Consider the following 16,963-nt stretch of genomic DNA (forward strand, 5'->3'; position numbering starts at 1 on the left):
TGCATCTTATTTGTTTGTTTGTTTGTTTGTTTGATTGTTTGTTTGATTGTTTGTGTGTTTGTATGTTTAGCACAACAACAAACCAAACATCAGGACAAGCAAAGAAACAAATTGTGCAGGTGAGCTCAGAAAACCCAGCGGGGCTTATAAAATGAATCTCACCTCATTACAGCATTAGCTTAAAGAAAGACAATAGGAATAAAACAATAATATACAATGTACAACCAAAATATAAACAAAGAATAAAAGCAAAAGAGTATAAGTGTGTGTAAGGGGTAGGTGAGTGTGTGTATGAGGAATATTTCAATGTGTTGAATCAGATCTAAGCCTATTCCTTATTCTGTAAAAACACAATGAAAAAACATTACACAGAAGTGATATAACACATTATGCAGGTTTTAATTTTTCATCAAATACAGATACATACATGTATTTAGGAAAATAAGTTAATAAATATCAATACAAGAATACAGGTTTTGATTGTGTCTACAAACACACAGATCATAAGTGGTAATATACCTAATTAGTCATGTTAAAGTATATGTTTCTCGTGTGTATTTGTGTCTGCAAGTCAACAACATACAGAAACATTAACCATGTGCAAGAATGCATGAAAGTGCGACTATTGTTAACACATTTACACAAAACAAAACATATTACGTGTGTTGGAGAAACTGTAAGTTAAAGCATAGTTTTATCCATCTCTGTGCACTTTGCTTTGAACTCCATTCTCCATCTGGATCAGCAGACATGACGACTACAATCCAAGGTTCACAGACATATTTGGCCTAAATGATGTGTGTCCTTTACGAGTGTGCATATGTGCTACGTTAAAGTTAGGCAGATACCTGAAAAAACATTTTACATCAGTTCCCATGAGTTGATTTTCATAAACTTTTTCCTATATAATACATTCAGAGAGTCTTATGAGGGTTTTCTACATCTGCTCATAGAAAAATCACCCCTTAATGGGCAATTTAAACTTATATACATTTATTATTTGAGTAATATCGATTAAAGATTCAATGTAACAATTACAATCTTAACCCATAAAGACCCAAACATCCACTGGAACCACAGTCATTCACTGATCTAAAATGTTTAATACCTGTTAATCCACTAATCCTATCAATGCATGTAAATAATTGTTATAAAATACAGTTTGTCATGTTTTCATTGTCATCAGATATGACCCATTTGGACGTTCAGAGGCTCCGTAGTTACCATGGAAACACGGTAATTTGCTACAACATTGATTCACCAGTAAAATCCATTGAGTTGGATCAATGACAGTGGATGAACATACTGTATTTGTAAATATATTAAACAATATGCGCAAAAAGAAATAAGAAAAAAATTATAAAATATTAAATAACGTAAAAGAAATTAGCAAAAAAAAACGAATGAAAATGAAATTTAAAAAAAAGAAATGAGCAAAAACTGTCAAATTTACCAATAAAATGTACAATACTGAATAATAAATCAACAAAATGATAAGTAACATGAACAAAATGAGCCACAAACTGGACAAAATCGAAGAAAAGAATTAATGAGGCAACAAAATGAACAAAATCAGATAAAATAAGTAAAATGCATAAAAAAGAACAAAATAATGACTGCATTCATGGAAACAATAAAAGCAATGGTGTTGGATGAATATGGAGACACTTGTTTTTATGTTCAGTTAACACTATATTTTGCAGAAAGAAAAAAAAAAAATTCAGTTTTCTCTGTTTCTCATACAATATTCCTCAACAGTAATGTGAGCTTTAATGAACATCTAAATGATCAGTGAATTAAATACAGGAAAAAACCTGATTTTCACTTAAAAATGCAAAATACAGAGAATAATATTAGAGTAAATGGTGATAAATCACTTAATAAAGGTTAAAAAAAGAGGAAAAATTCATTTGGGAACTGCCACTAAAGCAGCATTGGGTCTTTATGGGTTAAATGTTCATTTTTAATCATGGTTTTGTACCAGTGTTATTTGTGAAGTAATTAAAAAGTGACACCAGGTGGTGCTATATGACCCTCTGGTGAATAGCTTCCTCATGGTATTTCCTTGTTTTCAGTTCGTTTCTCTTCCTAAGTGAACTTTTTGAACTCTTTCTTTCTTAATGCTTACTCAGGGGGTGGTATTAACACCCTGCTTGTCATCCACGCAACATTTCCTCCAGCTGAATCACTTCTTTCTTCAAAGCCGCCTCTGATGACTGTTTCTATTCTACTTGAAGTATATGCTGAAAACCCAGAATATTGCACTACTTTGAAGTCACTGTTAGTCACAGCTCCAATAAAATAATATTATAAATAGAATATATAAGTGGTCATTTATGCTGCATCATGTTCACATTCTACATTTATGTTTCACCTGCATGAAATTCAGCTTTTTTAGCAAAGATAAAGTGCAAAAAAGTGCATTGAAAAGTTTCCTATTTTGATGGATCTTTTGAATTGTTGAAATAATGACATTTCTTTATCACACTGTTTGCGTGCTTGAATGTCCACAATGACCACAGTGAAAGACAGATGAGGGTAAAACCACTGGACTCATAACATATTACCAGTTCCTCCATCAGCTTTTGTCCTGCCAGGAAAATAGAAGAGGAAGTTTCAGTATTATATGACAGCCACAACACTGATTACACAACGTACCACTGGAATGAACTCTTGTCACACACAGAGCTTATGTAACTACATTCCCAGCAGAATCTAACAAACAAAACGTTTGATGCGTCATGATTCAGTTTGCAAATATAAAACTTAATTACTTGATGTAATTTGTTTATTAAATCATTGCAGAAAAAATCAGCTCATTTGTGTTTTACATGTATTTACAAGCAAACAAATGGCTTCTCTCACCTTTTTTTCCTGATCTTAGCCACAACAGCAATGGCGAGAAGAAACACAACAAACATGATGGGAAGGACGATCCATACAAGAAGTGGTTGTTCTATTGAAAACAAAACAGAGTTGATTTATTATTTATTGGTTTGTTACCTATATTACCTGTATATATCCTATATTACCTGTATATATCCTATATTACCTGTATATATCCTATATTACCTGTATATATCCTATATTACCTGTATCCTATATTACCTGTATATATCCTATATTACCTGTATATAACCTATATTACCTGTATATATCCTATATTACCTGTATATAACCTATATCGCCTGTATATATCCTATTTTACATGTATATATCCTATATCACCTGTATATATCCTATTTTACATGTATATATCCTATATTACCTGTATATATCCTATATCGCCTGTATATATCCTATTTTACATGTATATATCCTATATCGCCTGTATATATCTTATTTTACATGTATATATCCTATATTACATGTATATATCCTATATCGCCTGTATATATCCTATTTTACATGTATATATCCTATATTACCTGTATATATCCTATATCGCCTGTATATATCCTATTTTACATGAATATATCCTATATTGCCTGTATATATCTTATTTTACATGTATATATCCTATATTACCTGTATATATCCTATATCGCCTGTATATATCCTATTTTACATGTATATATCCTATATCGCCTTTATATATCTTATTTTACATGTATATATCCTATATTATATGTATATATCCTATATCGCCTGTATATATACTATTTTATCTGTATATAGCCTATATTGCCTGTATATATCCTTATTTATTGTATATATTTCTCATCTGTATAGAGTTAACTTTTTGTATATATCAGTAGTTTTTGTAGTACTTTAGTAGTATATGTATTTTTAATCATTTATCTTCTAGCTTTCATTCATTCCTTACATTTTTCAGTATTTGTGTGATATTTTTTTTATTCAGTCCTTTTTTTGCGCTAATTGTTTTTGTTGCCATACAAATTTTCATTGTTCCCATGATAGTGACAGTAAAGATCTATTCTATTCTATTCTATTCTATTCTATTCTATTCTATTCTATTCTATTCTATTCTATTCTATTCTATTCTGTCGCTGTCATTTCCCTATGGAGGGTGGGGAATACTGTCACGTAACTTCCCAAACTTCAACAAAGTGAACGTCACAGAGGGGTTTTTCCTCAACATGAAACTTAGAGTCCTCCTAATATGAAGGAAATGGAACTGAAACTGTGGACTCACCCCCGTCTCAGCTGACTCACACTGACACTGTGTTTACAGTCTGCACTGGTAGATACGTATTCATTCATGCATTCATTAGACCTCCTGTTTACTGTTTCAGTCAACACTGTCTTATCTCAAACTGGTTCCTTGTTCTTCTCTAAGGAAATGAACAAAGGGGTGAACAATTCCCTTGAATTTCTGCTTGAGTAAAGGACATAAGAACAAAGGATGAGTCATCATCTGGTATGAATATCTAAACTGCATGAAGTAAAGAGCGGGTTGGTAGGCTACAGCTGAACCACACCCATCCTTTTAGAATTGTTTTATTCTGATTTCAGCACGTGGAAAGGGCCATCATTCTCAGGAAACTTCACACTGTTCTTTTCTCAGGTACTGACACCACTCCATGAGCAGGTCATCTTCTAATGAATTCAAACAGATATGGATGTGGGAAAGTACAGAGTCACTGCACTTACACTTCTATCATTACTCACAACACACTCACACACACAATAATAATAATAATAATAATAATAATAATAATAATAATAATAATAATAATAATAATAATAATTATTATTATTATTATTATTAGATCATGACTTTAATAACTCTGAGAACATAAATTGACTGAAATAATAATAATAATAATAATAATAATAATAATAATAATAATAATAATAATAACAATAATACTTTGCCAGTTATATGTACTAGTACTTTCTAATGTGTAATTGCAGTTTTTCCCTCCTCATTTTTACCTCCGCCAATGAGGTTATGTTTTTGCCAGGGTTTGTTTGTTTGTCTGTTTGTTTGTTTGTTTGTTTGTTTGTTTGTTTGTTTGTTTGTCTGTCCGTTAGTGTGCAACATAACTCAAGAAGTTATGGACAGATTTGGATGAAATTTTCAGGGTTTGTTGGAAATGGGATAAGGAAGAAATGATTAAATTTTGGTGGTGATTGGGGGTGGGGGGGCCCACAGGGGGGGCCACTGATCAGCCTTGGCGGAGGTCTGCGCTCTCCGAGTGCTTCTAGTTTGTAGTTATTTTATTTTATTTCATTTTTTTGTTTTTTATTTATTTCATTATTTTGTTATTTTCTTCTGGTTTTTCTTGTGTGTTTATTTGGTGTTTGTGCTGCTATTGGAACATCAATTTCCTGAGGGTTCTGCCCCAAGTATCAATAAAGTTCTGTCTAATCTAATCTAATCTAATCTAATCTAATCTAATCTAATGTAATGTAATGTAATGTAATGTAATGTAATCTAATCTAATCTAATCTAATCTAATCTAATCTAATCTTCTTCGTTTGGTGTAACTGTCTAAAGTCCTTTAATTTGGACCAAAGACCAGCTGTTCAGTCCACACCTCGGTCTGGGGCAGTGACAGCTGGTCTGTAGGGGGCACTGTGGTGCCACCCTCCATTTAAAATCATTTGGAGAAACAAGGCTATTTAAACGTAGAGTTAGATTCAATAAATATGGCAAAACTGTATCGATGTCTCAATCCGCACATCACTAATTTATGGGTAAGGAACCAAATATGGTCACTTCACTGCCTTTGATTTTGTAAATGACAATAAAAAATGTAGAAAAATTTCAAATATGTAATAAAGTCTTGTTATGTCCTCCAATAACACATGAAAGCTGAAATTTTGAATTTCAGAATATTTCTGTGAGTGAACTATGACGGGTAACTTTTACGAAGTGCTCCCTCATTTGCATGTTGCCCCAAAACAATTTCTTTACTGTTTTATTTTATAAATGCACCATCACAGAACCCTGTCCTCAGCACTACCAAAGGACAAGCCAAACAACCTTATAACTTCTACCCCTGTTCCAGAAGGACTCCAGAGGTTACCAGGGCTTTGGATTTGTGGAGATAATGTGGTTCTTCTCTTTTTTTTTTTTTGGCAAACCAGTGGTCTGAGTCTATCCTCTCATTGAAGGAGTAATGAATATAATGTATAGTAAATTATATGATTATGGAAAATGTATTATGATATACAATGTATAATAAAGTGAAATATATAATATGGGAGTAATGGGGAGTTTAAACCCATAAGACCCAAACCTCCACCACTGATCTAAGCCATCCACTGATCTAAGATGTTTAATACCTGCTGATCTAGTAATTCTATCAATCCATGTAAATAATTGGTGTAAAATACAGTTTGTCATCTTTTCATGGTCATCAGATGTGACCCATCTGGACGTTCAGAGGCTCAGTAGTGAACATGGAAACACCATCATCTTCTACAACATTGATTCACCAGTAAAACCCATTGAGTTGGATCAATGACAGTGGATGGAGACACTGGGTTTATGCATATTAAATAAAATGAACAAAAAAGCATAAAAAAGTACAGAATAATAAAGGAAGCAAAAAAATAGACTAATATTAAGTAAAAAAAAAAAAAAAAAAGCAACAAAATGAACAAAAACAGCCAAGATAATGAATAAAAGGAACAAAAACAGAATAATAAATCAACAATATGACAAGTAACTTGAACAAAATGAGACCCGAACTGAAGAAATTTGAAAAAAAAAGAAATTAAAAAAACACAACTAAATGAACAAATAAAATAAGAAATGAAATGAACAAAATGGAAAAAAACCAACAACATGGAGTTGGATCAATGACAGTGGACGGACACACTGGGTTTATGTTCAGTTAATGACAGATTTGACCAAAAAAGTCACTTTTTCTTCAGTTTTCTCTGTTTTTGATACAATAACCCTCAACTTTAATTTGAGCCTCTGTGAACATCCACATTATAAGTAAATTAACCTGTTTAACCCTGACCATATTTTCAGGGGAAAAACGCCTAAAAAGACATACCCAAAGTAAATGAAGAATTCCTTATAATACTTATAATAATAAGGTTCATATGGATGTTCTTGGTGTCTGTGGACATTTAGAGACCTCACAGAATCTATTCCCATTGTCTAAAATATTGTATCTATTACTATGCCTGAGTAAACTGTAACAAACTAAAAGAGAAATTAGAATTTTTTATCCTCGCCTGTTTTTTTTTTCGGCTGGATTGACGATGATATGCATAAATTAACCCTTTCATGCATAGTGGTCACTACAGTGGACAGTTACTCTACAGCTTTACTCTTGTATATTCATGGGTTTTGTTATTTTAGTTCCATATCAACCAACACAGTGGACACTTATACATCATCTCATAAACTGCAATTCATACCATTATTGTAACTTTACTGTTCTTGATTGGTTCTTGAGCGGAAATCAATTGTTAATATTTATTTTTTGCATATTATTTCCATGAAGTGAGTAATAACTAGTATTAGAATATGATCAAATGTGAGAAAACATCAGATTAGCTGCTTTAAACATGGTTGCATTTCACTGTTTTCATATCACTTGATGATATTGGGTTTTAAATACATGTTTCTTTGCTTCAAGAATAAAATTCATGGTGTAGCTGAGTGGACATTTTTGTAACTCCATGAAAAACAGGTTGATTTAAAAAAAAAAAAAAAAAAAAAAAAAAATCACATTGTTTTTTTTTCATGCCTAAAGAGGAATAAAAATACTCAAGAAAAAAAAATCTTGATTAAGGTTCTCATAATTCATGCATGAAAGGGTTAATTGTTCGTGTCGGAGATTTTTAATAGCATATATTTCACCCCACAAAGATTAAAAATCATGTTTGAACATTAAAGTTTGCACTAAAATACACTTTTGATGTACTTTTATTAACATTAGGGTCTAAACTTTGAGCAAAAGTTGAAAAAAACATCCATTGTCCTGATTTATTATGTTTTTATAGTAGATGAATATTAACCCTTTCATGCATGAATTATGAGAACCTTAGTCAAGATATGAGTGTTTTTATTCCTCTTTAGGCATAAAAAAACCCCAATGCGATTGACTTTTTTTTTTTATGAAACTATTTTTCATGGAGTTACAAAAATGTCCCTTCAGCTGGACAACATGTGTTTCATTTTTGAAGCAAAGAAACATTTAAAACCCATCATCAGAAAGTGAAAACTATGAAATGAAAACATTTTTCAAGCAGCTAATCTGATGTTTTCTCACTTTTTACCATCCTCTAATACTAGTTATCACTCACTTCATGGAGATAAGATGAAAAAAATAAACTGTTTTTAAAAAAATGTTAATTACAGTCTTATAACAATTCGCAATTGATTTACACTTAAACATGTTATTGCAGATAAGGTTTATTAAGAACAGGAAAGTTTAAAGGGTGTCAAACTCATTTTAGTTCGGGGGCCACATTCAGCCCAATTTGATCTCAAGTGGGCCGGACCAGTAAAATAATAACAGTAAAAAAAAGTAAAATTCTATTATGATCAGGTTTACATCTAGAAAGTTTCCTTCAAAATCTGAATAACATGAACAACTTGAATTGTCTTAAGAAAAACAAATGCAATTTTAACAATATTACACTTCGGTTTATCAGTTTATCATTTACACTTGTGCGTTACAATCGCACAAAACATTTAGTAACAAGCAGAATATTGGTAAAATTGTATTTACTTTTCTTAACACATTTCCGTTTGTTCATATTTGTTCAGGTTATTCACATTTTTTGTAAATGTATAGTTTGGTAATGTAAACATTTTCATGTAATTTTACTTTTTTTACACCAAAAAACAAAGAGAAAATTTGGTGTTGTCATTATTTATAGGTTATTATGATAATATTTTACTGGTTCTGACCCACTTGAAATCTAATTGGACTGTATGTGTCTGTATGTGGAACCTGAATTACAAATGATTTTGACACCATTAATCGTTAATATCTTCAGTGTAATTTTTACAATTTTTCACAAATTCATCCCGCGGGCCGGATTGGACCCTTTGGAGGGCCGGTTTTGGCCCCCGGGCCGCATGTTTGACACCTGTGGTGTATAGGATGGGGTATAAGCGTCCACTGTGTTGGCTGATATGGAACTAAAACAACAAAAACCGTGAATATACAAGAGAACAGCTGGAGAAGAACTGTCCACTGGAGTGACCAGTATGCATGAAAGGGTTAATATAATTTTTTCGACTTGTGGGCGGGCTGATAGGGCTAAAGGGGTTAAATATAGTAAAATAAAATAAAGTAAAATTGTGGGTTTTTTTTTTTTTTTTTTTTTTCTCTCTCTCTCTTCTGCCCAGTTTACTCAGTTCTGGTTGTAGTTATTGTCACCATTATAATTGTCTCCATGGTTGTTGCTGTTTGTATTGTTGATACTTTCTTGTGAGGGTCTTCACCACCTTCTTGTCTCTTGTTCTCTCCCCTTCTTCTACACCCCCACCCCCACCCCCCATGTCAGGTCCGGCATCGAAATGTGGTTCAACAAAACTCATAATAAACACAGTAGAATATCAAGGGCGCTTCATATACTTTATGAAGTTACCCTGGGCAAAGCAAATTTGTTCAGCACCAAAAGGAACCAGACTACCATTCTGCTGTTAGGACGCTGGACAAGACGAGTAGGGAAAAAAAAAAAAAGTAGTGTGGGATACTCCCTGGTAAAATGTCCAAATAAAAGAGGATACACAAGCAAAGGTGTTAGAAAAATGGGGAATGATGACTGGGAGTACAGTTGGTGTCGGCTGCTGCCTTATCGGTACAGACAGCTGAGCCCATAAAAGAAGAAGAAGAAAAAAAAAAGTAAAATAGATGATTTTCACTGAAAAAACACAAAATACAGAGGATAATAAAATAAATGGTGATAAATGGCTTTAGAAAAGTTAAATATGGAGAAAAACAAATATTTTGGAACTGCCACATAAGGAGCTCTGGGTCTTTATGGGACAGAACATTAGCAGCTGGAAAACCCAGTTAAAACTGTCAAACTCCTGCTGTTGCTGGATCAATAAAAAAAAAAACAAAAAAAAAAACTGTAAGCCTGCACAAACCTCCAGCTAAAACAGAGACAGAAAAAGTACATTGGTTGTTCTTAAGTGATGTTAAATCTTGCCTTTGTTTTTGTTCTTTTCCTTAGTTTGTGTAAAGGGGATACGTTGCTGCTGTCGTCCCCTCTGGTCTTGGTTCAGCACACAGTCCACATGTCCGTTCCATTCTGGAGGTAGTCGCAGTGTGATGTTACGGCTGCTGGTTAATGTGCGATCGCTGTTTTTTAGAACGCTTGTCTCTGATTGGTTGATGGTGACGGCTCCGGCTGAAATGTCCCAGTCGATGGTCGGAGCCGGTTTACCCGTGGCCGAGCAGCTAAACACAACACCAGGGTCTTCTTCACGCGCTTGTGTTTTCACCTCAGATATTCCTATGATAGACAGTCATTATTCAGACATCCCACATAAGTCTAGGAGTTTCCTTTTTCTCTATATATGACCTCTGGAAATTTACCTTGCACTGTGAGACAAGTTGGCCAGCTTTTGGACCCTTCAGGATAAGCGTTGAACGAACAAATATAACAACTTTCATCCGCCCATGTGAGATTCTTCACTGTAATAGATGTAGAGCTGAGAGACGCCTCTGTAAATACAACTTTTCCCTTGTACGGTTCGTTTACTTGTTGTCCAAAACGATTGCTGTAGGTCGCCATGTTCTCTATAGAGTCGTCACCTTTAAACAGCCTCTGCCACGTCACCTGGAGCACACCTGGAAGGGAGTCACATGGTCATGGTTCAACACTATCAGCATAAAAGCAGATTACAGCTGCAATATGAGGCTTCTTCTGTTAACCCACTGAGACCCAAACAGCCACCGACTCTGAAACCATCTACTGGTAATGTCGAATCCTATCAATACATATAAGTAACTGGTTAAAAAAAAAAAAAATACAGTTTGTAATCTTTTCATGCTCATCAGATATGACCCATTCGGACGTTCAGAGGCTCTGTAGTGAACTTCTGTCATCTTCTACAACATCGATTCATCAGTAAAACAGATTTGTAATTTGTAATAAATTTGTAATTTGTAATAAAAACCCATGGAGTTGTATCAATGAGAGTGGATAAACGAAACAAAAATGATTAAAAAACTCTGAAATAATAAATAATGTGGAAAAAATAAGCAAAAATATGTTCTATAACAAAGTAAAATAAGAAAAAAAGAGCAACAAAATGGACAAAAAGAAGCAAAGTAATTAATAAAATGATCAAAAAGTGGATAAAAAATCTGCAAAATAATAAATAATTAGGGATGTCCGATAATATCTTCCCACCGATATTATTGCCCCGATATTGGCATAAAAATGTAATATCGGTGAATATCGTTATCGTTTTTTTTGCCTATCATTAAAACCGATAAAATAATGCCTTGACATTTACGGCATTTACTGACGCGTAAATGAAGCACTGTTTGTAGCTGAAAGAAATGTGCAGTTTTCAAAATTGTACAGTAGAGTTGCCACACTGTAATAGACTCATGGAGGGAGGGAGAGAAAATAAATAAATATGGCATTTTTTCCACAACTTAAGTTGAAGTATGTATTCTTTGCACAGACAGTGTTTACATTTTAAAAGCCTTGTTGCATTTGAGAATGCATCCAATGGGGCATCACAGTAAAATTAGGCATGATGTGTTCATTCCATGACAGGAGATATGTGATGTCACCTAAAATTAGTTTAATATCCCACATATATTGGCAGCAGTATCAGTAAATATCTGAATCGGAAATTAAGCGTTGGACAATATCGGCATATCGGTTTTTGGCAAAAAAGCCAATATCGGACATCCCTATAAATAATGTTTTGTTTTTTCATTTTATTTGTGTATTTCGAGCATTTACAGAATACATGCAAATTCAACGTCCCAAAATCATTTATCTACATTTGAAAAGGAGTGGGAAGAAGAAAAACTTATTTAATCCCACCCCACGTTCTCATCATCAAATAAATTAACATAATAACGTTTTCAATACTCACACCTGTCCTTAGACTTCAAGCCAGAGCAATGAACAAAATAGGCCTCTACCGAATTAGAATAAACTCATTCGACAGTATTAACATGATATAAGCAAAATGTGTGTGAAAATAATGTGGAAAAAATAAGCAACAAAATGTTCTAAAACAAAGTAAAGAAAAAAAGAACAAAAAATGCGCAACAAAATTAACAAAAAGAGGCAAAGAAATTAATAAAATGAACAAAAATGAATAAAAACCTATGAAATAATAAATAATGTGGAAAAAATAAGCAACAAAATGTTGTAAAACAAAGTAAAGAAAAGAACAAAAAATAAGCAATAAAATGAACAAAAAGAGGCAAAGAAATTAATAAAATGAACAAAAATGAATAAAAAACCTAAGAAATAATAAATAATGTGGAAAAAATAAGGAAAAAATGTTCTAAAACAAAGTGAAGAAAAAAGAACAAAAAATAAGCAATAAAATGAACAAAAAGAGGCAAAAAAATTAATAAAATGAACAAAAATGAATTAAAAAAACCTAAGAAATAATAAATAATGTGGAAAAAATAAGCAAAAAAAAAAAATGAACAAAAAGAGGCAAAGAAATTAATAAAATGAACAAAAATGAATAAAAAACCTAAGAAATAATAAATAATGTGGAAAAAATAAGGAAAAAATGTTCTACAACAAAGTGAAGAAAAAGAACAAAAAATAAGCAATAAAATGAACAAAAAGAGGCAAAGAACTTAATAAAATGAGCAAAAATGAATAAAAAAAAAAGAGCGTATGAAATTATAAATAATGGGAAAAAATAAGCTAAAAAATGTTCCAAAACAAAGTAAAAAAAAAAAGATAAAAATACGCAACAAAATGAACAAAAAGAGGCAAAGTAATTAATAAAATAAACAAAAATGAATAAAAAACCTACGAAATAATAAATAATGTGGAAAAAATAAGCAACAAAATTAACAAAAACAGGCAAAGTAATTTAATAAAATGAACAAAAATTAACTAAAAAAAAAAACCTTTGAAATAATACATTATGTGGAAAATACGAGCAAAAAATGTTTTAAAACAAAGTAAAAAAAAAAAGATAAAAAATATGCAACAAAATGAACAAAAAGAGGCAAAGTTATTAATAAAATGAACAAAAATGAATAAGAAATCCACAAAATAATGAGTAACATGAACAAAATTAGCCACAAACTGAAGATGATGGAAGAAAAAAGAATAAAATAGGCAATAAAATGTCTTCTTCTACAACACCGATTCTCCAGTAAAACCCACAGAGTTGGATCAATGTCAGTGAATTAAATCAGTTAATGATATATTTAACAAAAAAGTTTTCTACATTTCTGATCAACTTTAACCTGAGCTTTTATGAACATCTACATGATCAGTGAATTAAATACAGAAAAATACCTGAAATTCAATGAGAAAATGCAAAATATAGAGAATTATATCACAACATACAGTGATAAATCCCTCAGGAAAGCTTAAATAGAGAGAAAAATTCATTTGGGAAGTGACACAAAAGCAGCACTGGGTCTTTATGGGTTAAATAAGATGAACTATTTGAGGATAAAAACCTAGCTTTCAGGTAAAAAAAAAAGAAAAAAAAAAAGAAAAACTAAAATGTGTTCAACTCCAATTCTGACGACCCATTTTGAATCAAATAACACACACCTCTGTGTGCAGCCAACACAAACATTCTCATTTGTACATGAATGTGGATCCCTTCCATCAGGACCTGACGCCACCTCATTCACCTCACAAACAACGCCTTCACTGGCAAACAAACCAGGAAATATCAGTTTACATGTCGCATACGAACTTGAAGTCACCCCAGCTCATTAACTTCTCTTCTTTCCCTGAGTTGTGTCGAATATGAACCCATAAAGGCCCAGACCTACTTTTGTGTCACTTCCCCAGTACATTTGTCTCTACTTTTAACCTTTACTTTAGCGATTTATCACCATTTATTGTAATATTATGCTCTGTATTTGACATTTTAAAGTAAAAATCCCCTATTTTCCTATATTTAATTGACTCATCATGTAGATATTCGTTAAAACTCACATTAAAGTTGAAGGATATTTTATCAGAAAACTGAACATTTTGTCCATGTTTTCCCTGATTTTTATTTATTATTTTGTAAATGTTCTTATTCGCTTTAAATGATTTTGTTAATGTAATTTATTATGTTTCTTGTTTTTCTTCATTTTGTTGCCCTGTTTTATGTTTTTCTTCAAATTAGTTCAGTTTGTGGCCTATTTTGTTGATGTTACTTATAATTCTGTTGATTTGTTAATCATTTTTGTTCATTACTTTGGCTCTTTTTGTTCATTTTGTTGCTTATTGTTTCATTTTTTTTAACTTTATTTTTTTGGGATAATTTTTCCACATTCTTTATTATTCTGTAGGTTTTTATTCATTTTTGTTCATTTTATCCACTGTCATTGATCCAGCTCCATGGGTTTTAGTGGTGAATCAATGTTGTAGAAGATGACAGTGTTTCCATGGTAACTACAGAGCCTCTGAGCATCCAAATGGGTCATATCTGATGACCATGAAAAGACAACAAACTGTATTTTACACCATGGATTGATAGGATTAGTGGATCAACAGGAGATGGTTTTGAATCTTTATGGGTTAAAGAGAAATGCTTTTTTCCCCCAATAATTATAACGTGTCTAAGGTTTTCAAAAATTATGTTGCTACACCCCAAACACAATTTTTACTTTTAGGGCATGGTTAAGGTTTGTATACTTTGGTCTAAGCATTCCCTTTGCTGTTTAACCCTTCAAACCTACATATCTATACATATATAGATCCATCCATCCACAGTAAACATGTTATTTCTTACCTGTCGGGTTGTCCAGTGTGCATCTGTAATTAGCCTCTCCTCCATAAACAGCTGTTTCAGAACCGCCACCACTGATACGTGCGGCTGAAGCTAAAAATAAAAGCATTTGTGACCAATATAACACAGGCTGAATATTCAGTAATAATGTGTGTACAGTAGATAAAAAGAAGATACACAAATACAAATGAGGCTGAGGAGTATCAATGAAAAAATAAACAAACAAAAAAAATATTATTACTATTTAAATTTAACCCTTTCATGAATTATGAGAACCTTAGTCAATATTTTTTTTTCTTGAGTGTTTTTGTTCCTCTTTAGGCATGAAAAAAACAATGCAATTGATTTTTTTTTTTTTTTTTTTTTTTTTTTTAAATGAACGTATTTTTCATGGAGTTACAAAAATGTCCACTCAGCTGGACACCATGCATTTAAGTTTTGAAGCAAAGAAACATTTATATAAAAATCATCATCAGAAAGTGATATACTGTGTGAAAACTATGAAATAAAAACATTTTTTATGCCACTAATTGCTAAATTGCTACTGTTTTCTCACATTTTATCACACTCTAATATTAGTTATTACTCATTTCATGGAGATAAAATCCTCCTGAGACCCAGAAAATGGACAGTTTTAGCTTTTTTACATTAAAAAATTGTCTTGATTGGAAATTGCATAATGCAACAGTTTTTTCAGATACATTTTTAAAACTATTTTTATTTATTGATTGATTTTTTTTAACCCTTTCATGCACGAATTAAGAGAGCCTTAATCAAGATTTTTTTTCCAAAGTGTTTTTATTCCTCTTTAGGCATGAGAAAAAAAAAAAATAAAAATAAAATGATGAACCTATTTTCATGGAATTACAAAAATATTCACTCAGCTGAACACCATGCGTTTAATTTTAGAAGCAAAGAAACATGTATTTACTGATATACTATGAGAAAACAAAACAAAACAAAACAAAACAAAAAAACATTTTTAATGCTGCTAATCTGATGTTTTCTCACATTTTAACATACCTGCATGGAGATAATATGCAAAAAAACAAACAAACAAACAAAAAACAAACAAACAAGCAATTTTTGTTTAAAAAACAAACAAAACAAGCTGTTTATTTCAGTCTAGTAACAATTAGCCTTTTTTTTTACACTCAAACATGTTACTGCAGATCAGGTTTATCTAGAACAGCAAAGTTGCAGTAATGATATGAATTGCAGGGATGATGCACAAAATAACAAAATAACAAATCCATAAATATACAAGAAAACACCTTTGATCAGCTGTGAACTGTATTGACCACCATGCATGAAAGGGTTAATGGAATGCACTTTATAATGGACAGCATTTTTAAAGTAAAACTGTCAAACTTTTGTCCCCTACAGAGGACAAAATGCATTGCTGGGTCTCAGGAGGATATGCAATAATAATAATAATAATAATAATAATAATAATAATAATAATAATAATAATAATAATAATAATAATTTGTTTGTTAATTACAGTCCAATACCAATTAGCGATTGATTTCCACTAAAACATGTCACTGCAGATCAGGTTTATCAAGAACAGCAAAGTTGCAGTAATTGTATGAATTGCAGTGTTTTGGATGATGCATAAGAGTCCTGATATGGAACTAAAACAACAAAACCCATGAATAAACAATAGAACAGCCGTAGAATAACTGTCCACTGGAGTGGCCACTACGCATGAAAGGGTTAATATCAATAATATTTTCAATCATAAATAACATATTTCAGCAGCATTAAATAAATGTATTATGGAATTATTGAATTACTTTGAGATTATTACTGTTATTGCTGTTATTTTAAACATGCCTTATATCAGTACAGTTAATACAATGAAGATTCAGTAAATTACCAAATAAATATAGAAGAAAACCTACACTGAATGTAAAGGGAAGTGTTCTCACTTACCTTTAAAAAGCAGTAAAGTGAATATGACTGTGAGCCACATCCTTCTCAGCAGGACAGAGAACACTTTCAGTTTTGTGTTTGGTGACTCCTCTTATACTCCTCTCCAAATGTGAAAGTGTAACTATGGGGCTTTCTGGAATAAAGACATCACAACACTCATCAGCACTT

The 16,963-nt window shown here is 31.9% G+C and overlaps 1 protein-coding gene across 1 annotated transcript; it reads right to left on the minus strand.

Moving 5' to 3' along the window:
- Positions 1-2,204: 2,204 nt before the first annotated feature.
- Positions 2,205-16,940, minus strand: LOC115434153 (OX-2 membrane glycoprotein-like). The gene is made up of 6 exons (XM_030155905.1): positions 16,796-16,940; positions 14,861-14,950; positions 10,491-10,745; positions 10,102-10,407; positions 2,866-2,956; positions 2,205-2,590 (listed from the first exon to the last, which is right to left on the minus strand). The coding sequence occupies exons 1-6, from the start codon at positions 16,833-16,835 to the stop codon at positions 2,554-2,556; spliced, it is 819 nt and encodes a 272-aa protein (XP_030011765.1). The 5' UTR covers positions 16,836-16,940; the 3' UTR covers positions 2,205-2,553.
- Positions 16,941-16,963: the final 23 nt, after the last annotated feature.

Source organism: Sphaeramia orbicularis, chromosome 2 (assembly GCF_902148855.1).
Source record: "Sphaeramia orbicularis chromosome 2, fSphaOr1.1, whole genome shotgun sequence".
Classification (NCBI taxonomy): Eukaryota; Metazoa; Chordata; class Actinopteri; order Kurtiformes; family Apogonidae; genus Sphaeramia; species Sphaeramia orbicularis.